Genomic DNA, 26,913 nt, shown 5'->3' with positions numbered 1-26,913 from the left:
CTGTCAAGGTCCTGGGAGGAGTGCATAGAGGCTCCATCCTGACAACACAAAGTGAGGGTTCCCGAGGGGAGGAGTGGAGCCGAAATGGGGCTGGAGTTTGGGGGTGGGGGAAAGTCCAGGTGGAAGAAAGGGAGGCTGGGAACAATGTGGGTGACAGATAAACGTCAGTATGCAATGTCGGTGATGAACACGGGGACCCCTTGCACATAGGTGCCACTGGGGGTTTGAATTACCTGTAAAACATCTGAGCCACCCAGAGTCCTAAACCTGATGCAGGGATAGAGGATCAACATGGGTTCCCAGGCAACAGCCTCAGGGCCAAAGACAGGGGGCGGCTCCTGATGCCCCATCTCAGGCTGGGCTACTTCGGGTCCTGGGCCTTCCACAGTTCTAGGCACAGGAGCTGTTCCAGGAAAAGAGAAGGCTGAGGTCTGCCTGATTTCCGGTTCCCCCTGGTGGCCTGGCTCTCCATGTTGGTGCAATTGGATGTGCATGTCTGGTCCCAGCAAGCGTTCTGCCCCCTGTCTCTGGCCAGCTTCCCTGCGGGGCCCATGCCCTCTACCACGGCCTCGCCCTGCCCGCGGGCTTCCTCCCCGCCACCGACCTCTTTCTGCAGGAGGAGCCGACTCTGTGCCAGCTGGGGCCTCCGGTCTCAAGGGTTTCACGTAAGCAATGGGTTTTGAGGGTTGGGCTGGCTCTGTGGGCGTATCTACTTCTAAGGAGTCTTCAGGGTCCACAACAGAGCAGCTTGGCTCTGTAGGATGCCCACTTGAGGCAAAAAGAGAAGCAGAGTGTGAGGATAGTGGGCATGGGCTGCCCAGGAAGCCTTAGGGGAAGGAAGATGAGGGGAGGGGTTCAGGGAGCGCTCCGGGAGCCCCTGGGAACACAGTGAGGGTCAGGAGAGGCCTGCAAGGTGAGCCCTCAGGAGTTCTGTCTGCCCAAGGGCCTACAGCACTTTCCATGAGCTTTCCATTGCAAGTCCTTGCAACAACCTCGTCAGTCGGATATTATGATCTCGATTTTGCTAATGAATAAATGAATCTACAGTTCCCTAGAGAAATTGAATTGAAATAAAAATGGCATACTTCCTGCCCTCACTGAGGTTCAGCTTCAGTAGGAGAGACAAAGAGAACACCAAAAAATGAAAGATGCTAATGAGCGACCAGTTGGGTGTTGAAGTGTGTCACAAGAGAGATGGGTCTGGATCCAGAATGCCTGGGCTGTATTCCCAGGCAGCTTAGTGTACCTCGGCATCGGTTCCCCTTTTCATAAACTGGTATAATACCATGCCGACCCCTAGATCCTTACAAGAACTGAGTTACTAAAGGTGAAAAGTTTACATTAGTATCTATTTCAACCAAGCACCTTAACATGTGTTGGAAAGGAGATGATCAAAAAGTCTTGCTGGAGGAGTTAACATAAGCCAACTTGGAGAAAATAGTTTATGCCACAAATGAGACTTTCCAAAAATATCTATCAATATCCCTAGAGAGATAGAAGGAATTTTACCCATACATTAATTATAGGATACTTTTAAAAATGAATACTCAGAGACAACAGGGTTTTTTGAAATTAAAATCATGAGAGAAGAAACAAAAATCTCCATGGACATTTGAGAATGAAGTTGAGAAGATCTCCCAGAAAAGAAAGCAATAATCTAAAAGATGGAAAGAAGGATAAAACATAAGAAAATTAGAGGCATGTTGTCAGTGAGACGTATCACCATAAAATTTCAGAGTGCTGGTGATAAAGAGAAGATTCTAAAAGATTCCAGAGAGAGGGAGAAAGAGAAAGAAAGGAAAAGTCACATGCAAAGGGCTAGGATTCAACATGTCTCAAAAATCAGACGTCTCAAAAGCAGCAGTTAAATCTAGAAAATAACAGAAAATGTCTTCAAAATTTCAAGGGAAATGGATTTCCCACCTAAAATTTCATATCCAACCAAAGTTTCACTGAAGAATCAGGGAGGGGCCGGGCGCGGTGGCTCAAGCCTGTAATCCCAGCACTCTGGGAGGCCGAGACGGGCGGATCACGAGGTCAGGAGATCGAGACCATCCTGGCTAACACGGTGAAACCCCGTTTCTACTAAAAATACACACACAAAAAAACTAGCCGGGCGAGGTGGCGGGCGCCTGTAGTCCCAGCTACTCGGGAGACTGAGGCAGGAGAATGTCGTAAACCCGGGAGGCGGAACTTGCAGTGAGCTGAGATCCAGCCACTGCACTCCAGCCTGCGCGACAGAGCGAGACTCCGTCTCCAAAAAAAAAAAAAAAAAGAAGAAGAAGAATCAGGGAGGGTAGAATCAATCAAGATGTTTCAGACAAGCAAGATCTTACATAACCTGCTCTGAATGGGAAGATACAGAGTTTGGCTTGTGCACACTGGGTTGAAGGAGCTTTTGAGCTGCCAAGTGAAGATGTCAAGTGGCCTTTTGTAAAAAGAGTCGAGCTCAGAGAGATGGCGATGGGGCTGGAGATGCGTGTGAGACACACACCACTGGCGTTTATTGCTGTGAGTGCACACACAGGAGGAGGAAGACAGCAGGAAACACACCAGGACACCGGAGGGGAACCCACAGTGGGTTAGTTCGTTGGTTTGCATGCTTGTTCTTTAGACAGAGGGATTCTCGCTCTGTAGCCCAGGCTGGAGTGCAGTGGTGCAATCATGGCTCACTGCAACTACTCGGTTCAAGCGATTCTCCTGTCTCAACCTCCCAAGTAGCTGTAGTACAGATGCGTGCCACCACACTGGGCTAATTTTTGTATTTTTTGTAGAGATGAGGTTTCAGGTTATGTGCCCAGGCTTGTCTGTAACTCCTGAGCTCAATCGATCCTTCCCGCTCAACCTTACGAGTAGCTGGGACCACAGGCTCAAGCCACCATGCCCGGCTAGTTATCATTATTTTTGCTTTTATTTTTTTGTGGAGTTTAGGTTTCGCTATGTTGCTGGGGCTAATCTCAAACTCCTGGCCTCAAGCAATTCTCCCGCCTTGTCCTCCCAAATCATTGGGATTACAGGCATAAGCCACCACACTCTACTCCCATCGTGTTGTTTAAAAAATTCTGGCCAGGCATGGTGGCTCATGTCTGTAATCCCAGTACTTTGGGAGATGGAGGTGAGAGGATCACTTCAGTTTGAGACCAGTCCGGGCTACATAGCAAGACCCCATCTCTACAAAAACAAACAAACAAACAACAAAAAAATTACCCTTGTGGGGTGGTGCCTGCCTGTGGTCCCAGTCGCTAGGAAAGCTGAGATGGGAGACTTGCTTGAGCCTGGTTGATCAAGACTGCAGTGAACCGAGATTGTATGGCTGCATTCCAGTCTGGGACAGAGTGACACCTTGTCTCAAAAAACAAACAAACAAAACAAAACAAAAAAACAAAAACAAACAACAACAACAACAAAAAAATGGTGTATAAATAATACAATTCCAGTTAGATTCTCAATATTTTTTATTTTTGTTGTTGCTTTTGTTCTTTAAAAAATTCAACTTTATTAAGGTACAATTTACACATAGTAAAATGCATCCATTTGAAGCACACAATATGGTGAGTTTGATAAACATGTAGACATGCAGACATGGGTAACCATCTCCTCAATAAACATAAGAATAATTTCATCACTGGGACAGTTCCCTTGTGTCCCTTTGCCATCAGCCCCATTCTCCCGTTCTCTGCCCCAGGAAACCACTGATCCGCTTCTTATCTCTATAGATTATTTTTGCCTGTTCTAGAATTTCACATAAATGGAAGCATACAGTATGTCCTCTTTTCTGCTGGGTTTCTCTTGCTTGACATAATGGTGTTGAGGTCCATCTATGTTACAGAATGCGTGAGTCATTCATTCATTTTCATTGCTGAGTGGTGTTCCATTCCACAAATAAACCACGGCTTGTTTATCCAGTCACTACCAGCTGACAGACATAGATTGGGTTGTTTCCAGTCTGCGGCTATTGTGAATAAAACTGCTAAGAACACTCATGTACAAGACTTTGCATACACATATGCTTTCACTTTACTTGGGTAAATATCTACAAGTGAAATTTTTGGGTCAAATATCAAGAGCTTTTTTTAGATTTTTAAAAAATTATCAAATTGCTTTCCAAATTGATTGTGGGATTTTGCATTCCTTCCTGAAATGTATGAGGGTTTTAGGTGCTCCACATTCCCTGTCAACTCTTGGTGTTGTTGATTCATTTTCTCTAAGGCACTCTGGTGTCTATGGAGTGGTGTCTCATTGAGGCTCTAACTTGCCTTTGCTTGATGACTAATGATGTGCTTAATAGATTTTTAAAAATCAGTGTTTTTATTTTAGAGTAGTTCCAGACTCACAGAAAAGTTGGAGAAAACACAGAAAGCTCTCATCTGCCCTAAATTTACCCTGTTCCTAGAATCTTACAGTGTGGTACATTTGTCATAATTATTATGGCAATAATAATTGTTGATACATTTATTATCAACAATAATAAATCAATATAATACATCATTATTAATTAAAGTCTATGTTTGGTCCTGATTTCCTTGGTTTTGCCCTAACATGTATTTTCTGTCCCAAGACCCCATCCAGGGTACCACATTACAATTACAATTAGCCATGGCTCCCCTTGGCTGTGACAGTTTCTCACACTTGCCTTGTTTTTGATGACCTTGACACTTTCAATACAGGTCAGATATATTGTAGGATGTCCTCTCCTAAAATTCTTCTGATGTATTTCTTGTGATCTGACTGGAATTATATGTTTTTGTAAGGAAGATTACAGAGGGAAAGTGCCATTCCCATCCCATCCTGTCTAGAGCACACACCATCAACATGGCTTATCACTGCTGGTATTAATCCTGGTCACCTGGCTGGGGCAGTGTTGATTAGGTTTCTCCACCTTAAAGTGATTTTCCCACCTCCTTCTCTACTGTGCTTTTTGCAAGTCACTACCTATAGTCTATACTTTAAAAAAGGGAAGTTATGCTTTATCTCCTTGCAGGGGAATAGCTACCTCAATTATTTGGAGTTCTCCTGTGTGGAGGATTTGCCTGTTCTTCCCCATGTGTTTATTTATTAAATCATTTATTTATATCAGTATGGACTTATGGACATCTATTGTATACTTTGGTTTATAATCCAATACTTCAGGGGATGAACTATTTAATAATTTAGCTAATTATTTCATTACCTATTTTACTTAAATATTTAATTATTAATTATTTAGTTAATTACTGTGTTACTCAAAGTTTCCAGCTTTGACCACTTGGAGCTCCTTTAGTTAGCCTCTGTGTCCTTTTGTCACCCCCCATCACTGTGGCTTTTCGTTTGGTTTGGTTTGCAGCTGCTCCTTGCTCCCTGGCACTGCAGGATGCTCTATGTTTATTTGCATATTCTCATCCTTATTGGGGTTTCATAAGCTCCAAAGCCATGAAGAGTTTTGCAACATTTTCTTCTAGAAGTTTTACAGTTTTTGCTTTTACCGATAGGTTAACAAACCATTTTTGTTAATTTTTGTGTAGATTGTGAAGTAAAGTTTGAGATTAATATTTTTAATTATGGATGTCCAATTTGTCCCAATATCATTTGTTAAAATAAATGCTGCTTTTTTTTCCCTTTCTTGAAAGTGGTGAAATGTTTTAAATTTTATATGGAGAAGTAAGTTTTGGAGGACAAAAGCCATAAAAAAGAATAGTGAGTTGAGCCTTTCCTAGCTATCAAAATGGTATGGTATTGGCAAAGGAATAGGTGAATTAGTTGATGAGAATAGATCAGAAACATATAACAGCTAACAATAACTAACATCTATTGGACACTGCCATGTGCCAGACATTGTTCCCAGTACTTTTCACATATTCATGCATTCGATCCACCCAACATTAATGTGTAAGATAATTGATTGTCAAAAGCAAAAATAATAGGTAATATATAGTGGGTTTTAGAACATGTGAAAAATGAAATATATAACAACCAAAGTCCCAAGGAGACAGGAATTGAAAGCATATCATTGCAGTCCTAACTCTACACATGAAGTAGTATAATATTATGCAAACTTCCAAAAGAGAACCCTGTCACAGGCATGGCTTTACTGGTTAATTCTACCAGACATTCATTGAAGAAATAATACCAATTCTACAGAAGTTCTGGTGGGACAACAATTTTGAAAGAAGGATTTTGGTTGAGACTGCATTGTATGGAATGGTGAATTAGAGGAAAATGGTACAACCTAAATGGGTTTAAACTGGTTGGGCATTACTAGGACTGCTTGGAAAGTTTGAATATTAATTCCATACTGGAAAATAATATTGTGTAAAGAAATGTGTTAAACATCCTGAGTGTGAAAATTGAATTGCAATTTTTATAGAAAAACTCCTTAAAGTTTTAATTTAAATAAATTCAAGCCATCTACTAAGGTGGTGGCATGGAAAAGGATGAAGACAGGTAGAAGGGGGAAAGTCAAAATGCAGTTATTTTATTTGGGAAGATAATTAGTGCAATTGTTAATGTTTTGTTAGAAGCCATTTATAAGGAAATCCAGTTAGAAATTTATGGTAGAATAGTATCATCTAATACGGTTAAGAAAATAATATAGTTTCTTCACATATAATTGGTTTGCTTTTAGTGCTGAACTTAATTATTGATTGAATTTACCCATTCTCTTTCCCAAAACAGTTTTCTTGTATAGATTCCCAATATTGAGCTTAAATAATAATGTCTGGTTTTAGTAACTCCAGAATATATTTTCTCAAATTGATCTTCTAATTGCATCTATAATAAAGCTTTATTATCTGTTTAAAACTTCTCAATATCTCTCTTTTGTCCTAAATATTTAATATATAGCCAGAACTTACAAATATTTATAATCTTATCTTCATGAGACGTCTAAGCCACATTTCCAGTTAAACTTACCCTAACACTCAATACTCTACACTCAGCTATTTCAAGTTTCAGAAACATACCGTATTCTCTTGCAGCGTCTGAACTTGTGCATATGGTTTCTCTTTTCTAAAACCCCCATCCACACCCAAGTAAATTTGACATTAACTCATCTATCAAGAGACTTAGAGTCTTCCCTGGTTTCCAGGCTATGTTAGTAGTCATTCTACTAATATGCTCCCATGCTACTACCAACTTACTTTTACTATGGTACGTATAATAATCTGTTACAAATGTTTGCTTATACAAGTTTTTGCAAGTAGGTAATAAATATTCTAAATTTGGAAATGCATTATCTTTTTATATATTTGTCTTCCTGACTCAATGGCCAGATCATGGAAGTTGTTTGGTAAATGTTCGCCTAATTAATAAATGACTAATTTGGTAATGTAAAAATAGTTTGAGTAATGGCATTAATGATAACAAAGAAAGCATAACCAGGCAGCTGTAGGCTTTAGTGTAGTATTTATGAGTATTTAAGTGTTTATAATTAGTATCTTTTAATGTTCAATACACTTTTATTCTTCTAGATCAGCACATTTGTAAAGATTCATAACTTGCCAAAATCTAAATCTAAGCATCAAAAGTTAAGAATATAAAAAAGCAATTTTACAGTTTAGAAGTCTATAAAAACATCAGTAAGCAGATATCGTAAATCACTAATAGATACAAACTTTCTCAGAGCACAACATAACCATGCTGAAAAGTGCTGTAGATATAACTTGTAGCAAACCTTTCAAGGAAAACTCTATTAATCTTAATTTTTACTGTTGCGTTTATCAAAATTAATGCATGGAAGATTATATATGTGAGCTATTTATATGATAATGAAATTGTGTAAAATCTGTGGTATGCACAAATCAAACATTTATATTTGCTTCCTTTCTTGCTTGCTTATTTTGTTATATTTGTGACTTGTAGTTTATATTCATATGTCACATTTATGAACAGGAAATTGTAATCTATATAAACTATATTCACAGAAGATATTGTATTATAATGACTTTTTTGGTGTTTTCTGATGCATTTTCTCATTCTCTAATATATTATAAACATATTCTCTAAATCGTTGTATATATTATTACATTTTCAACAGACAAAATCTACACAAGTACTTCTAAATGAACTTGGAATTTGGTCAGGTCATGCCACAGAACATGTTAAACATATTCAGTCATTTTGTAAATTTATGCCTACTTAATAAAATCAGAAAGTAGTGTCACCTTTTGAATTAGGAAAAGTAATTATAGAAAAATATTTCTCAAGTTTAAAAGGTGCATTTTTCTGCCATCCCCATGCCCCGAGTAATGTGAAGATAATGAGAATCTGACATAAATCAAATTATCTACATCTTGAAACTGTAAAGTTTATCTCTATTCTGTATTTTGTCCTTTGACTTTCTATAGAACTTTCTTACACAGCTGCCCAGGAGGACAATACTACCCTTCATGTTCTAATGAAAATTCCATCTCGAAGGCATTCATTTCTTAGCTTCGTTTTAAAGTTGTGAACTGGTTGTATTATCCACATATTTTTATGTAGATATTATTTTGCCATTTCTCTTTTCTTCCAACTTTTCTAATTGTACAAATACTATAAACTGAGAAATTTATCTTTTTGAACTACCTCATTAGATTGTTTGATTTCTTTCTATAGCCTTGGCTTTTTCTGCAATTCTTTGAGTAAATAAACACTTTTGACGTCAGATCTTTTATTCCATTCTATATCTTCTGTATTCTCCCGCCTTTCTTTACTCATTTAATCCTAGACTTCAAAAGACTTTTTTTTTTTTCTTGTTGGATTGCAAACTTAATTATGTAATAATATTCAGTAGGAAATTGGTCAGCAAACAATTCTGATATACAAGTAACTTCTCAAAACGTGTTAATGTATTCTCTTTTGTAATATAAAGATTGTAGTTTCTACTACAATATTTAAATTTTTATTATATACATACATACATTTATTGAATATATTAAAGTTTAAAACTTTTATCACAAGGGGCTGCAAATATTAATAATGCTTTTCTTTTCTTTTATTTTTTTCTTTGAGACAAAGTCTCACTCTGTTGCACAGTGGCACTGTCTCAGCTCACTACAACCTCTGCCTCCCGGGTTCAAGCGATTCTCCTGCCTCAGCCTCCCAAGTAGCTGAGATTACAGGTGTCTGCCACCATACCAGGCTAATTTTTTGTGTTTTTAGTAGAGACAGAGTTTTACCATATTGACCAGGCTGGTCTCAAACTCCTGACTTCGTTTTGCCCGCCTCGGCCTCCCGAAGCGCTGGGGTCACAGGAGTGAGCCACTGTGCCTGGCCTGATAATGCTTTTCAAAGTATTTTCAGGTAGGAGTTTAATTAGTGTGTGCAATAAAATCACGAGCAATTTCATTTGGGGTTTAATATTCTGAGCTTCAATTAAGTCATCAGAAATTCTGAGGCAAGTGAAGCGTGTAAAGTTGAAAATGCTTTTAATTGTTTATAAATTTTATTTTGAACATTACTATAGTTACTGAATCTAAACCACTTTAAAGCAACATTAGCTTTAATTATATGATATATTTGGTCATTTTATCTAAAATTTGCAGTCTGAAATAGGTGACTAAATATTATATAAATATGTATAAATATAACAACAGCTATTGCCAGGAACCTTTTAAATTATGAAGATTTCTGCTGATTAGGAGTAAATCTTTAAACTTTACACCACTATTAGTTTCAAAGGCAAAACAATTTTATGTGTTTTATTTCTTATCCATTATTTTCCTCCTTTATACTTCAATTCTCTGTTCTTATAAAAATACAGTTTAATTTATGAATGCAATTTGAGTACACTTATTGAAATAATATTGCAACATTTGAATAAAACAAATATTTTCACATGGTCTCTAAGCGTATATTTTAGAGAGAGAGAGGTGGGAGGTGGAGGATATGATGGATAAGGTGGATGGGGTAATGAAGATGGCATGGAAGACTATACGGTATTTCATATATAATTGCTAAATCTGCGTATTTTGCATCTGAATTAAGATCCCAAACATTTTTAAAAGTTCTGAATTTCATGCAGGTAAGAGAGAAAATAAGCAATAGTACCTAATGTTGATACTTGTGAATTTTCTGTCTCTGTGTTTTTAGAAGTATTAGACATGATTGTATTAATTGACTGACAACCCAATATCTAACCTGGTTCATCCTCACCTTTCTGCCTCCCTTCTTTCCTCCTTCCTCTTCTTCCTCTTCCTTCCTTCCTTCCTTCCTTCCTTCCTTCCTTCCTTCCTTCCTTTCTTTCTTTCTTTCCTTCCTTCCTTCCTTCCTTCCTTCCTTCCTTCCTTCCTTCCTTCCTTCCTTCCTTCCTTCTTCCTTCTTCTTTCTTCTTTCTTTCTTTTCTTTCTTTCTTTCTTTTTCTTTCTTTCTTTCTTTCTTTCTTTCTTTCTTTCTTTCTTTCTTTCTTTCTTTCTCTCTCTCTCTTCTTTCTTTCTTTCTTTCTTTCTTTTCTTTCTTTCTTTCTTTCTCTCTCTCTCTCTTTCTTTCTCTCTCTCTCTTTCTCCTTCCTTCCTTCCTTCCTTCCTTCCTTCCTTCCTTCCTTCCTTCCTTCCTTCCTTCCTTCCTTCCTTTCTTTCTTTCTTTCTTTCTTTCTTTCTTTCTTTCTTTCTTTCTTTCTTTCTTTCTTTCTTTCTTTCTTTCTTTCTTTCTTTCTTTCTTTCTTTCTTTCTTTCTTTCTTTTTTGTTGTCCTTCCACTGATGACCCTTTAATGACTATGGACTAAGCAGTGTCTAGGGACTAGGGGTAAAGTATTGAGCAAAACAGATACTATTCTGCTTCACATTGTGTTTACGACCTAGAAACAATGTTGCACTTGGGGGCACCTTAGTTTTTAGCAATTATCACTGTCTGAATAGAAAAATTATGAAGTAATAAACAATTTTGGGAAACGTATGTATTTGGTTCAAAATATTGTGGAATCCCCAAATTTAAGTTAATGTTCCTGATGCATAGTAAAACAAAAACTGACACCTCAGCACCTAGGAGCAGAGAGAGGTTTATTCAATTTGGCCAAAACAAGAGGGCAGGAGACAGAAATCTCTCAAATTCTACCTGTCTTTGAACATATTTGGTGGCTTTCATGAGTAAGGTAGGTATCTGTGGAGTGAGATAACCTTATAATCAAAGCTGTTTGCGTCCCTTGGCCTAATCCAACTTCTAGATGCCATCAAGGAGGTCTGCATGGTCTAAAGTTCGTTATTCTTTGAAAGACCAACAAGTTTATTAACCCTTTGGGCAGCCCTTGGAGGCTGGGATGTGAAGTTAATAATTACTAGTGACTACTCCCTACTGAAACTACTACATGCAAGTAAACATGCATGGAGAAAGAAAAGAACAAAGAGAAAGAAAATAAGTAAAACAAAGTCTTGGGATTTTTATGAAATATAGGCTTCGTTACAAAAACACAGAAGAGATAAAACAAATGAACAAATAAATAGAATTACAGATACTTTTATTGAGATATATTTGCTTGAATAGTCATTAGCTATTAGATATATTTACTCAGGTAAATGCATTTAAAGGATTGTAACTGTTAAACAAGATTTAAAAATGCAACTAACTAGCATTGTTTCTGATAAGAATGTGAAAATGTACTACAAAAATATGCTTGATTTTAATGCTAGCAATATTCACTATACTGATTTACATTATGAGATTCTGGAGAAGCATAAAGTTATAGTAAAATTAATAGGAAAGGCAAGTTAAAGGCAATAATTGCCTTATAAAGGCCTTTCATTAAATATCAAAATGCCGAGTTGGCCAATGCCATGATTCAGAAAGCAAAAACCATTTTTTTTAAAAAAAGGAAGTGTTTTTTAAGCTCTCCAAGACATGTTTGCACGTTTTCTTTTCTTTCTTTCTTTTTTTTTTTTTCTAGGACTCAACTTTGAAGGTTAGGAGAAACTCCATAGTGAAGACAAACTCTCAAACTCTCAACTACATGAGAAAAGAGTAAAACTTTAATTGATGTGTTAAGAGATTTATTGCATTTCTTCTTAAATCACAGTCAGAAGATTCTAATTTTAGAATTGACTTCTTTTTCAGGAAACATGACAGATGATATTTTGTTTACTATCTCATTAAAAGCTCTGTCTATCAAAAGCTCTATCAATGTTGCTTATATGTGTTCATTATGTAATTTATAATGAAGATAATTAGTCATATAAAGAATTGGAGGAAAATTAAAGTCAATATCAAAAAAAAAGCAAATTCCCCAAAGTAACATAACCCAGTTGTGAAATAAATAATAATATATTCAAGTTGATAAAACAAATACGTAATTTAAACTCTTTATTAATCTGTACAGTAAAGACCAAATTGTAATCAAGTGTAAACCATTAAAAAATTTACCAGATATAATTTTTTGGTTATTTCAGTTTTTCAAATGGCGTTTAGTGTCTAAAGGATTATTTTATTTTATTTTATCTCCGTACATATACTCATGCCCCTTAAAGGTCTTTTGAAATATTGACCAAAAACAACAGTAACAAACAAAAATGTATAGGCATAATTTCAGGTTGTCCAAGCTTTTAAATAGAACTGAACATTCAGTGATGTATTATAATACTACAGTATTACTCAGTTTTGTTTCATTAACAAATAAGTCTCAAATCTCAGTGATTTACACAAAAGGTTTATTTTCAGATTATACTACTCATCAGCAATTGACATTCAGCTATTGAATTTACTCCACACTTGTTTTTCTGAAATTGATGTTGAAGTTTGAGCCCTTATTTGGAACTTGTTGCCCTTCAGGACACGCGAAAAGGGCAAGAAGGGTCAAAAACATGAGATTCCTTTAAAAGTCTCAGCTCAGAACTAGCACCTTGTCACTACTGCTCACATTGGTTCCAGAAAGTCACGTGACAATGCCAGAAAATGAGGTAAGGAAGGATACTCCGCCTACATGTGACATTGGGAGGGGATGTTGATCTTCTAACAGGGAAGATAATGAATTAGTTGCTGAGAAAAATAATATAATCCATTATTGAAGTATTTTTAATTTCCTGCTTCCCTTCCAGTATATCTTTGAAAACATTTATGATCTTTTAATTATCCTAATAACTTCCCTTCTCCACTAGCATTAATAGTGTTTTTAAAATATATATGCTTGGGAAACACTTGGAAGTTAAATTAAAAGGGAAAGTAATTATGAATAAGCTATATCTCTGCCTAATTCCGTTATTGCTATTACTCTTTCCACTTTTCCTTTGATACTGAATACAAAGAAAGAAAGGAACGGAAGAGAAAAACAACCAGCTTAATGTTCTAGGAAATGTTGATCATTTTCTAAAACAATATAAGCCTGTATGGTCACAACTGATGGACACAATAATGTTCTCGCCATGTGAGCAAAAAGGGTGAAATTTGAAGGGTCACAATTTGTAAAAGCTCTGCATCCTGTTGACAGAGTCTAGAGGGACATTCAAATACTGAAACTGGGGATTCTTAGTAGTCCCAGGGTGGAAAATTTCTATAATTGGGACTCGCACTGAGAATATAAAGAACATTAAAATGCCATTAACTTCAACAATTCACACTCCGATAACACATTGAATCTAATTATTATGACGTTATAGAAATATGTATAGTATCCAAATGTTCTTTAAGCTGTTTATGAAAACGAATATAAAAGTGCATTTGGTACCAGAGAGCAGGTTAACTTTATTGTAGAAAAAAAAAGCCAGCTTACTCCATATAGAGAAAATTCAGTATAATGTATTTGATCTATATTCACAATTCTCACGAATATCATGGCCAACTGAGTTTATTGAAAGTGAATGACTTTCAAATGGACTGATTTCACAGGACTAAAATCTGTGATGGAAGCATGAGAAGAAATGGAGAGTAGTATACCTCAGTTACTTATTACTTGTTTTGTTTTCTTCATTTACCATTTGTTACTGTGTTTTTTTCTCTTTATAAGTTGCCTTTTGACTGGCATTGCTTTGATATCCCGAACAGGCAGCTGCTGCCAAATTTACCAAAAGTGAAATGTTGCAAACTGCCATCGAATTTTTAATGTTTTGTTTTCTGTCAGTGTTGTTAAAATCATGAAATTATTTTCTAACAAATCACACCAGTGGACTATAGTTTTTTGTCCTGCAAAACAATCTGCCTGAACAAAGATCTCCCTGTTCTGATAATAACTTAAAACAGGTAGGCATTTAAAGGTAAATATCCTAGGTTTATGCTTAAAACTAGATGTAAAGCACAAAAAATAATAATTAATTGCATAAAACAGGTTAAATTGGAAAGGATTGAAGTCTCTCTCTCTCTCTCTTTCTCTCTCTCTCTCTCTCTCTCTCTCTCTGTGTGTGTGTCTCTTTCTCTCTGTGTCTCTCTTGCTCGCAAACATTTTGGTCTTTTTACGAAGAGTCCAACCATCGTTGAGTGAAAAGAATATCCTCCAACAAATGTGCAGGCAACGTTCTATTCCTTGTTGTGTACATGTAAAAGAGAAACTGGTTTAGAAGCAAAAAAAAAAGGGGACTTGTGTTATTTATTAATATAATTAAAACAGAAGCCACTGAAATCTCCCCAATTTACAATCAGACTCACAATTTAAAATTGCTCATTTATATCTCATATCCAGAAACTGATAAAACTTTACTGTATCCATAAAGTGTATATATAAAGCATCTTAAAAAAAACCTTGTTTGCCATTCAAAAAAATTTTTTTACACCATTTGGATAGATCACTGGAATGAAAGTTCAATTATAGGTCAATATAAATATAAAATGTAGTTTGCCTACTATATAAATAGAATGTACATTTCTATAAGCAGGATAAAATTTTAAATTTTCCAGGGTTTTACATATATAAACAGAATTTCTAAGTTATGTGACAACTCTATATTTTGGGGGATATATATACATATATATATGCACATAATATTTATATGTATGTGTATATAATATATATAATTGTTCAATCCTGGATATATTTTTTAAGACTTAAGAGGAAAATAATAGTCTTTTATACTTACATAGCTATTCACTATTTCTGCTACTCCTTCTCCATTTTAGAAGATGCACGTTTCCCTCAAGTATCATTTACCTTTAGCCTGTAGTGTTTCCTAGAGAACAATTTTATTGGCAAAATTTTCTAATTGTTTTCTGACATTTGAGAATCCCTTTCTTTCACCTAAATAATATCTTTAAAGATATTAAACTTGGATTTGACAGTTCTTTCCTTTCAGAGTTTTATGTATACTTTCCAAATGTCTTTGCCTTATGTCATTTCTGTTGTGAAATTTGGTGTCATTTGAACCATTTTCCCCTGGTAGACACTGTTTTGCTCTATGTTTTACTTTATATGCATTCAAATTGTTTTCTTTATCTTTTGTGTTCAGTCATTTTATAATGATTTGTCTTGTCGCGGTTTTCTTTTAGATTATCCTTTTGGAAGTTATATGAGTGTTTTCTGTAAATCTTTAAATTTATGAGTGTTGCCAAATCTAGAAGTTATTTCTTCAAGTATTTTTCTCTGTCCAAATTTTATTCTCCTCTACATTTGATGTTTCAGTGACATATGTTATTCTCTTGGATATCAGAAACTCAAGTCCCTGGAGTTCCAAGATATTTTTCTTTTAAAATATTATCTGTTCTTCAGATTGGCAATTTCCATTGTTTTGTCTTTAACTGAGTTGTCTTCTATGGTTTCCATTCTACTATTATGCCCATTTAGTTTATTTTTTAATTTTAAATTGTCTCCTTTTCCATTGTATAATTTCCATATGGCATACTTTTAATTTATGTTATTTTTGAAAGCCTTTTTTTCTATTCATTCCAAATGAGCTTATCTTAATTTCACAGATCATAGTTATAATAATATTCATTTTATAATATTTGTCTGAAAACCCATTATCTGTATAATATCAAGGATTAATTTCTGTTGATTTTTTTTTCTCTTGAGATTTTGTTACATTTTCTTATTCTTTGTATGGCAGGTTATTTAGGACTATATTCTGGACTTTATAAGCAATGTGTAATAAAATGCTACATTTGCATTTTCAACATATAAAAGGAATAAATAGAAAATCCAAGGAAATACTGCAAGACAACAAAAAATGTCGGGAAAATAATGAACACATACAAAGGATCTGAATGGCAATTTCTCAAATTAAAACTTTAATGCAAATGATTAAAGGTAATGCACATGGTAATTAGATATGGGCAAATTTAAAAGCAATAAAATACCACAAAATTTAAAAAAAATCAAAATTCAGTAGTAGCAAATATGAGTAACTGTGCACTACTTGTAGAAGTAAAAATCGATGCAAGCATTCTTTTTTTTTTTTTTTTTTTTTGAGACGGAGTCTCACGCTGTTGCCCAGGCTGGAGTGCAGTGGCGCGATCTCGGCTCACTGCAAGCTCCGCCTCCCGGGTTCCCGCCATTCTCCTGCCTCAGCCTCCTGAGTAGCTGGGACTACAGGCGCCCGCCACCGCGCCCGGCTAATTTTTTTTTTTGTATTTTTAGTAGAGACGGGGTTTCACTGTGGTCTCGATCTCCTGACCTTGTGATCCGCCTGCCTCGGCCTCCCAAAGTGCTGGGATTACAGGCTTGAGCCACCGCGCCCGGCCGATGCAAGCATTCTTAAGAAAAATCTGATAGGAATTATTGAAGTCAGATAATAATTTCCTATTATTCAATATTCCATTTTTGGATATATTTATTTTTGAGGAAAACTCATGCAAATGTGCAATAGGTCTTGAGTTACAATGGTCTTTCATCATTTATTGTTTTGTCAGATAGATGGAAAGAATCTTGTCATCTAGCATTAAAATATCAATATATAACATGTTATGTGTATTTGCTATGAAGTACTATGAATCACTTAGAAGTGATTAAATTACCATCCTACGGCATACAGATAGATGTTTAAAGCATATTATACAAGCACAATAGATAACTATGTAATGGAGAATACTGGTAAAAAATCTGAAAAGTTATAGCTATCTTTGTTGGTGTCTTAACCATATTATGTCAGCATTCATATTTCTGTACATGCCAAAGCTTCTCAGTGAAAACAACTGAATTTCTGCCCAAGGACTTCAGTAGTTTTATTAATGTGCATAGTTCATGTTCAGGGAAAGTCAAAGTGAGAGGGAGTTAAACCTCTAAAAGTCACTTTCAACCCATAATTACTAATTACTAAACATTGGTGAATATACACTACAATATCCTTACTCCTTGGGAAAGACAACTCAGCCAACTACATTTTTCAGGAGGACCCAAAGGAAACTACCTTCATAAATGGATAACTAATAGAATAGTGAGATGGGATCAGTGACGTCTCTGAGAAACTCAGTGGTGGCTCTGCTCAGCAGACCAGGTGGTAGACAACAGGTGCCACTGGAACTTGGTGGCTTAAATGCCAATTGGTATAATGGGATTATGGATTTACAGAGGTGGTAAAAATGGCACTTAACTGTTGTCAACCTGTTGGATGCAGTTCTCTTATTAATCTGCGAACTAGAAATGGTTGATAGGAACATTGATACAGAAGGATCTGTAACAATGGCTAATTGAACACAGTTTTCCTAAAAGGCATAGATCGATGGTCAATGAGAAAGTTATTTTGTTTACATAGCCAAGAAAGTTCAAGACATGATCAAATATTAGATTCTTCAATAAAGAGTTCAAATTTCCTTGTGCGATATCCAAATTTGAGCCAGTTCTTAGATCCGGCAGTTTACCAGGGAATGGAAGGTTGTAAACTCTGGAGGTCTACATATAGCATTCATTGACCCCATCCTTCCCTAGAGGTGCATATGGTCATTTATCAGATTACCACATACTGAAAACAGGAGGAAAGGGCAGAAAAAATATATTTGGTGGATGTTGTTCTTGTCTGACATTAATTGCAGGAAACCACAAATAACGTCATGTACCTACCTTAATAGTAGGACCACATGGAGACAAAATGATAAATGGAGCCCTGAACCAGTTTCCTTTCCTAATGGGTCCAATGGAGGGGGAGAACCCTTGCCCCAAACCATTTCCTTGTTCCCTAAGTACATACTTAGAGTATATGTGTAATATATAAATCTTACATTGATCCCTGATTGTTTAGTAAAAGCTGTAATGAAAGAAAAGGCAGGGAAAACCTCCAAAACTCTCACCCAGCACAGCTAAGAATGTAAATTCAAAACACAATCAATCCTGGCAGAAATGGCAAAATTAGTCCCACTTTCAAAGACTCATGGAATGCAAGGGCATTAGTTCCTGTAAAATCACAGTTTAATCCAGTCTGGTTCCTGCAAAACTTCAGATAGATCTTATACAGAATCACAGGCCACAATTGTAACTACTGGCATCTTTGTTAGAATAATGGCAATAGATCAGCAATTTGGTATGTGACTCTCATATGTGATGAATCAGTTTGTTTTAATTTTAATTAGAAAGAGACATTAAAGACTACTGTCCTCATGTTTTTATCCAGAGCTATATTAACTCACATATGTGTATACTATATAATTCAAAGAAACTTTAATTACCTTTACCTGGTCCAGTTCATCACACTATATGGATAATGTGTTGTTCCCACTTCCCCATAATATTTTAGTAAATATTCTATATAATAGAAATTGGACATTACAAGGGAACAATACTCTCTAGATTTTCTATTCTTTTTTTCTTTCTTCCTTTCTTTTTTTTGAGATGGAGTTTTGCTCTTGTTGCTCAGACTGGAGTGCAGTGATATGATTGTGATTTCAGCTCACTGCAATCTCCACCTCCTGGATTCAAGTGATTCTCATGCCTCAGCCTCCTGAGTAGCTGGGATTACAGGCATCTGCCACCACACACAGCTAATTGTTTGTATTTGTAGTAGAGACAGGTTTTAACTATGTTGGCCAGGCTGTTTTTGAACTCCTGATCTCAAGTGATCTGCCTGCCTCAACCTCTCAAAGTGCTGGGATTACAAGCATGAGCCATCGCACCCAGCCTACTCTCTTGATTTTCAACAATTGATCACTTTATCTTGACTTTTCTTTCCTAACTACTCCAGGAAAAATTGGAACTGATATTACATTCACCACATATTGTGTTACTTTTGTTTGCATGTATTTACCCTATTAAATCAGGGTGTACTAATGAACAAAACCATTTTATTTCATTTTCATCTCGATATTATTAAAATTAGGAAGCTTATCTATATATGGTAAGCCACAACACTTGTTATTGAATTTTATTTTATTTAAGTTATAATATCAATTTTCAAAGTGTTCTATACAATTTTAGCTAAAGTCATACATTAAATAGCAAGTTGTTTTTTCTTTGTTTGTTTAATAAAAAGATAGATTCTCATTGTCTTAGCCCATTTTGCATTGCTGTAATAGAATATCAGAGGTTAATTTATAAAGGAATTTTTTTTTAGCTCAAAATCCTGCAGGTGGGGAAGTTCAAGAGCATAGTACTCGATCTGACCAGCTGCTGGTGAGAACTTAGTGCTGGGTGAAAACATGGTCAAATTTGTTCTCTTTTGTGTGGCTAAATAATACTCCATTGTGTCTATAAAACCAGAAAACCAAGAGAACATGTGCACAGAGATCACATGGTAAGAGAGGAAGCAAGCATAAATCTAGGAAAATTGGCTCGCTTTTATAACAACCCACCCTCATTGTAACTAATCTAGCCCTGAGCCAGCAAGCACTCACTCCTGAATGAGCGAGACTTTAATTCCGCCATAGGGCATTAATCTGTTCATGAAGGATCTGGCCCCATGACTCAAACACCTGGCTCTGGACCCCACCTCCCAGCATTGCTGCATAGGTAATTACGGTTCTACTTGAGTTTTGGCAGGGACATACCACATCCAACCCATAGCTCTCATCAAATCAGGAAGACAACAGTTTGTTCTCAAAATTATTTTTGTAAGAAGTTTGCAGGAAATTTTGTAGTGACTGTTCTCACGAAAAGGAAGATTGTTCTATTGAGATACTGCAAGTATCAAATAGCAAATGCAATATATTAGCAGCTGTTAAAATAATTTAAAGATGGAGATGACCCCTTTCATAATAAAAAGTCATTAAAATATTAAATCAATAATAAAGAAAGTGTGGAAATAACTAAGGAAAAGTTTTGTTTTAAAAAAATCAATATTTTTTCATTATGCATAATGAAGAAACCTATTAAGAATTTGTGGATATCAACTGTGAATAGTAGTTCAGAAGCAGACAGTATAGAAGCTTCAGCATTTTTTAAATTGTTGTTTTGGTGGTAATACTGTAAACCAAATAAGAAATGAAGACTCATAGGTGGGAATTGAACAATGAGAATCCTTGGACACAGGGCAGACAGCATCACACACCGGGGCCTGTTGTGCGGTGGGGGAAGAGGAGAGGGATAGCATTAGGAGATATACCTAATGTAAATGATGAGTTAATGGGTGCAGCACACCAACGTGGCACATGTATACATATGTAACAAACCTGCACGTTATGCACATGTACCCTAGAACTTAAAGTATAATAATAATTAAAAAAAAATGAAGACACGCACATATCTATACATCATGTACACACATGCATGTTACAGCCATATATTAAATAACACATATGTATAACAAAATGAGCAGCCAAAGATTTTGGATCATCAAGAATTCCTGTCCCAAATAATAGAAATTCTCTGAGTTAAAAATAAATGGCAAAATTTTGTTCCTTAATTGACATCACTATACTGTTTCCTACTCTTCATATAAAAAAGATTTATTTTTATGCAATTACAGAAATGAAAATGTTTATTGCACTGTTTTTCCCCTGTCTGTGTTGAGGTTGTGGTGTGGATGAGATAACAGTAGGTGTAGCTAAATTTATAAGCTAGAAAGGAGAGAGGTATATGTACATGGTATCTTAGCTGTTTCTTCAGTATAGAATGTAAAGCCACTAGTCCAAGAAAGCATGTAAAGAATCTTCAAACTATGCCAAAACTGAGATGCTATGAATTTATAATGTTGATAGTCACATAATAAGTCAAGTTACTTCAAATATTATAGATTGTCTATATGTATTAATATAGTTAGAATGGAAAAACATGATTAGTTGTTTCATTTTTCTTACAGATACTTTAATAAAAGTCAAATGAAACGTACATGACATTGATAATCACATAAGATGGCTAAAACACAAGAATCTTCCATTAAAAGCTATCAGTTATATAAAGAAATAAACATGCAGGAGGCAAAAGTTTTTATATGCTGATCCTTACAATCCTCTTCCCTACTCCTCCTGCCAACCAACTAAAAATTAAATAGATACAAAGTACATCTAGACTAGGCAGAATCAAGGACTTGCTTTGCTTGGATGAAAAACAGTTATACATTGCACATAAGATTTATATATTCCTTAGAATCCTGGGTTTGATGGGATGGAAAGAACATATGCCTCAATTTTATTCTTCAGGCACAGACTGCCTCATGTTTGCCTCAGTAACATTTACAAGCATGTCATATTATTCCTTTCAAGGATCCATAAAAACTAGCACCATCATTTAAGAATTTTATTTTTTCTTAAAGTAGGCTCTCTTCTCAGATTTTGAAACATCCCTTTTCACAGAATGTGGAACACAAATAACTTTGGCTTTAAAACTACTAAACCCCATGTAGGCTGGATGCATTGCACAATGTAGCCATTTATTTTATCACATTTGTAAGTGAATATCATATGATGCTATCTCCAAATAGAAATGTTTATAGAGCTCATGAAAGAATACAATGTAGACAGTTGGTAAACTGCCAATTAACAGAACCAAACTACAGGAAATAAAAGACTCCAAGAGAAAAAGAGTGATGACATGGCTAAAAGTCAATGCACTATTATGTTATATCAGGCATATAATTTTAAATGAATATACAATTCTATAGCATGTTTAGTAATTTATATTTAAACATGCATTCATTATTTTAAATAAACATACTAACATATAAGATTTCTATACTAACATTCCTGTTAGCATTTAATTATTGGAGTTATTAAATTCTAAGGATTGACAAAGTAAAATGAACAATAAAATTTAATTGTTATAATCTCTTCCTTATCTTCACTGGTTTGTTCAGGGTGCTGGCCATTGACATATTTGGTGGTTAGTTTGAGAATTTCAATATTTTTGTCATTTATTTTTTCTTTTCTTTTTTTTTTTTTTTTTTTTTTTTTGAGACGGAGTCTCGCTCTGTCGCCCAGGCTGGAGTGCGGTGGCGCGATCTCCACTCACTGCAAGCTCCGCCTCCCGGGTTCACGCCATTCTCCTGCCTCAGCCTCCCGAGTAGCTGGGACTACAGGCGCCCGCCACCTCGCCCGGCTAATTTTTTGTATTTTTAGTAGAGATGGGGTTTCACCGTGTTAGCCAGGATGGTCTCGATCTCCCGACCTCGTGATCCGCCCGTCTCGGCTTCCCAAAGGGCTGGGATTACAGGCTTGAGCCACCGCGCCCAGCCTATTTTTGTCATTTCTTGAAATTATCCTAAAATGTATTATTTGCTAGTAGGAAAATATTTTTATTTATTTTAAAAACAGAATTTTGACCCCTGCAATTCTAGTTTTTCTACTAATCTCAAGATAGAAATGAGAATTTTTTAAATTTTAGTACACTGATACTAGATTCATAGCAGAAAGGATCTATTTCTTTGGTCATGCTTCTTCTGGTATATTCTGATATGAGAGAAGCATCATAATCACGCCTTTCATAATTGGAATGTTAAATATGAACAATTTCTCTAGTGATTTATCATTTCTCATCGTCTGTTGCTATTATTTCTCTCCAGCATAAATTGCTAGTCTCAAATCCTCAAAACTTCTTGTTTATAAGTAGCATATTTGCCTACTTCTTCCTGAGTTGACGTTTAAGAATTTTGATACCTCTGTTGCTAAGTCTGATGCTTTTGTAATATATGTATTTTCACATACTTGTTTAGTCTTCTTTAAAACGCCATTTGGAAACAACCCTCTCTTCTTAGTAAACACTTTTGCCAACTCAAAATTTCTCTGTAAATCTCCTTCTATGTGCTAATTAAAAGTCACCATTCCTCAGATGACACCATATTCAGAAATCATTATTTCAAATAGGATAGTCTTACTCCCTGTCAGGGAAACTCACCTGAAAGGGTTAAAATACAACTACTTTAGTAGTTTTTATTACTTAAAAAAAATCAGCATCGTAATATCTTCATTGTTGATTAAAAACAACACACTTTTGCAACTTTTGCTGCAAATCAGTCCTGAACCTACTTAGAATTTTGTAATACTTTGATCTCTTTTTTCTTCCTGTCAGCTATCAACCCTACATCAAATTATAACAAAATATGTTTGAAAAACAGTCCTTGTAAAACTTGAGGTTTAATTGGATAGTTAAGTCCCGATTTTCTTTCAAATTCAAAATAATTAGAATTTTTCGTACAAAAATAATAACAAACTGCCTAAATTTTATTGGTGTGCCTGAAGTTTGAAAACTAACTAATCATATAAATAAATAGAAAAATGATAAACAAGTAGGTAAATAGGCAGATAGACTAAATTACATAAAATAGCAGTCAGTAACAGAAGCACCTCAGACCCTAATATTCAATTTATATTACCACCCTAATTAAATATGAAAAAAATATATATATGAGTTATATATGAGGTGCGTGTGTGTGTATATATATGTATACACACACACATATGTATTTAAGTGTATATACCTATACTTACTATAATATGTGTTCAACACAGGGGTCTTCCCTATATGTAGAAGCTATTATGTAAGTCCTTTTATATCAATTGCTTTTTTCCTGTACATACCTATAATTATGCATTATGTAATAAATTTATATATACCTTATATTAGGTATATAATACCATATTATTGTGGTATTATAATTACATATTAATATAGTGTATTCTTAATATTTATTATATAATGTATGAGGTATGTATATATTATGTAATATATTTATAGCATATGAGGGTACATGTGAAGTATATATAAGATATATATAAAGTTATTATATAAAGACATATAAGGTATAAAAGTATTATAAGGTATACCTTATAAGGCATATAATATCTATGTATATATTACTTAATATTATATAATTATAAATTATATCATATGTAATTATTATATAATACCTTTATATATATACCTTACATATGTTAATCTATGTGAGTATATATATGCTCATATATAGGTATATATAAATATAGCTGTGTGTGTGTGTGCATATATCGGTATATATATAGTGTGTGTGTATGTTTGTATATATATAAATATATATGTAATGCTTTTAATTGGCAAAAATTGCATACATTTATCATGTACATTTTTCATGAAACATGTATACATTGTGTTATGGCCAAATTGAGCCAACCAACATATGCATTACTTCACATCGTCATAATTTACATCCCTAAATTCAAATCTCTTTGATAAAATATTTTCTTCTACTTCTATTTTCTAAATTATTAAATCCAACAAAATAACTCAGAGCTAGATTCAAGTGAATTTCTGGAATTGTCTGAGGACATCAATTACCTTCATGAACTATATAACTATTAAGGATGCAGAATCCTAGTAATATTTTCTTCAGTGCTAGAATCATCTAACTGACAGTAAATTTTATTTTTCCTTTCCATCATTTTTTCATCATCTTTAAAATCACTTCTGAAATAAACTAATTCTTATCAGGCAAATTGAGCTTTGGTTATTAGAAAAATATTGGCTACTTTGTTTAAGACATCATTACATTTGTGAAAGTTGAAAAAGATAACTTTCTATTATGTTGTTTGAAATAAAAATTGAGGTAGATTAAAAACAATTGACAAGATATGATAATAATTAAACTTTTGCTTGTGTGGTGGTTCCAATTATTTTTGATGCACTGTGATTACCTAAATTGGAGTCAACAGTAAACCAGGTACTGGGAGACGTGACTGTCGACCAAATACATCTTGTATATGAGAATGACAACTATATATACTGATTCAGAATGAATTATGCCCATGCTTGCAATGCAAGTATTTGCATTTTGTCATCACGTTTCTCTTCTATTTAACTACGCCAGTGACTACCAATGAATCTATTTGAGCTTAAACGCTATCCTTAGATTTAGATCTGACGACTGTAGGTAGTAATCTTTTAACTACCATTAGTATTTGGAATTTCTGGCCTTATTATAAAATATTTTGAGATGAATTGACTGTTACTGCCTTTAGCCTTGTTTTCTGCTACTTAAATTTGGGGAATCAATTGCCTCCTCACTCATATATCCTGCCGACTATTAATTCAACTGGTCATAAAGTAATTATTCCAAATGTAAAATCATTTCCATCCTGTCTGCACATAAGAAGCAGCAGGATCCCTTTTTGAATAGTTTTCCAACTATAAGTGGAGTTCAATTAATATAATATGTAATTATATAGGAGCAAAAATTAAAATCTCCACAGATTCTCTCAAATTCTGGCTCCTTGCCTTCAGTACAGGGTTGAGTGAAAAATATGGCAGTAAGCCAACTTGCCCTTCTTCCAAAATCAGCCACAATAGAATCTGCTGGATTGAAATAGAACATCAGGAGTTTAGTTTGGCACTCAGTATATTCAACCATTACTATATTTGTGACGTGATTCACTGGGCCAGCAGCCCAGAGGAACTCTGTGTCTGGATGCCCAGTTTTGAAATATGGAGAAGAGTTCATGACCACCGTGCTTTGTAAACCCACATTTCTGAAAATTATATTTCTCTATTTAAAAAGGCTATGAGATAGCCAGATGTGTGTATTGGGAAAAATCAACCATTTTATGAAAAGGCTTTTGTGTATAATTTCTAAATCCTCTTTGGTATCACTTGAATTGGTTACATGTTGTTTACCGGCAGAGTAATTTCTGTATTTCTGTAGTTGGCTAAAAATGATCAGCATTCAAATTTCATTCAGAGATTCTACAAATATATCATTAGAGATATTGTGCTTTGTTCAATGTGCTCTTAGGAAAACTATATAGCATAGTGGAAAGAGCATGAACTTTGTATCCAAGAAACCTAGATAGGAATTCAAATTTATTTCACATACTTGCTATGAAAGCATGAGCAAATTTATTAACTAAATTTCCCAAGATTTAGTTTTCCAATTATCTGCAAAATTGCCTCAATGGGAGGTTGTAAGGATTACATGAATTAACCTATGTAAACCCTGTTAACAACCTTCCTAACAAGCAGGTTTGTTACATATGTGTACATGTGCCATGTTGGTTTGCTGCACCCATCAACCAATCATTTACATTAGGCATTTCTCCTAATGCTATCCCTCCCCCAGACCCCACCCCACGACAGGCCCCAGTGTGTGATGTTCCCCTCCCTGTGTCCATGTTTTCTCACTGTTCAACTCCCACTTAGGAGTGAGAACATGCAGTGTTTGGTTTTTCTTTTTGTGTTATTATTTTTAATATCATTGACATCATTTTCTCATGGTTGTTACATTCATCCAATTGATTATTACACCATAATCAGTAGCAGCAGCATTATAAACACAAGTTATAGAACCTAGAGCCCAGTTAATGTTGCAGCTTGACAATTTCTTATTCATATAAATGTGGACAAATCGTAAGTTTTCTAGATTTTGGTGCTCCCATTTCCAAATTGGGGGTTATATTTTTACTTTCATTATAATATCACTGTCAAATTTAAGTGAAAATTTTTGAGTTAAATATTCAGAACACCGAATAGATACAGTGATTATAAAATATGATTATAAAAACAATTTGAATAATTGTTGTTTAGATGAAGTATGACCCTTGAAGAGTATTTGGCCTCAGTGGGTGCCCAATAGTGACAGTGTTCAGTAGGTTCACTTATACTTATTTTAAGTTTGTTGCCAAACTAAAAACACATCAAGTTTAAGCTCGTATTTGTGATTTACAATTAAATATATGAAAAGTCAAACAATTGTGAGTTATGTTTTAAGATTGTCATTAATGAATCACAT

At 34.9% G+C, this 26,913-nt stretch overlaps 1 protein-coding gene across 1 annotated transcript in view; it reads right to left on the bottom strand.

Moving 5' to 3' along the window:
- Nucleotides 1-164: 164 nt before the first annotated feature.
- Nucleotides 165-26,913, bottom strand: part of LOC126940256 (proline-rich protein 20E-like) — a 29,177-nt gene continuing 2,428 nt past the window's right edge. The window contains exon 2 of the mRNA XM_050766018.1: nucleotides 165-826. Within this exon, the coding sequence (XP_050621975.1) occupies nucleotides 165-826 (662 nt within the window). The remainder of the gene's footprint in view (nucleotides 827-26,913) is intronic.

This window comes from Macaca thibetana, chromosome 17, assembly GCF_024542745.1.
Source record: "Macaca thibetana thibetana isolate TM-01 chromosome 17, ASM2454274v1, whole genome shotgun sequence".
In the NCBI taxonomy this organism is placed as follows: domain Eukaryota; kingdom Metazoa; phylum Chordata; class Mammalia; order Primates; family Cercopithecidae; genus Macaca; species Macaca thibetana.
The sequence above is the reverse complement of the archived record's forward strand: the minus strand, read 5'-3'. Positions and strand labels throughout refer to the sequence as shown.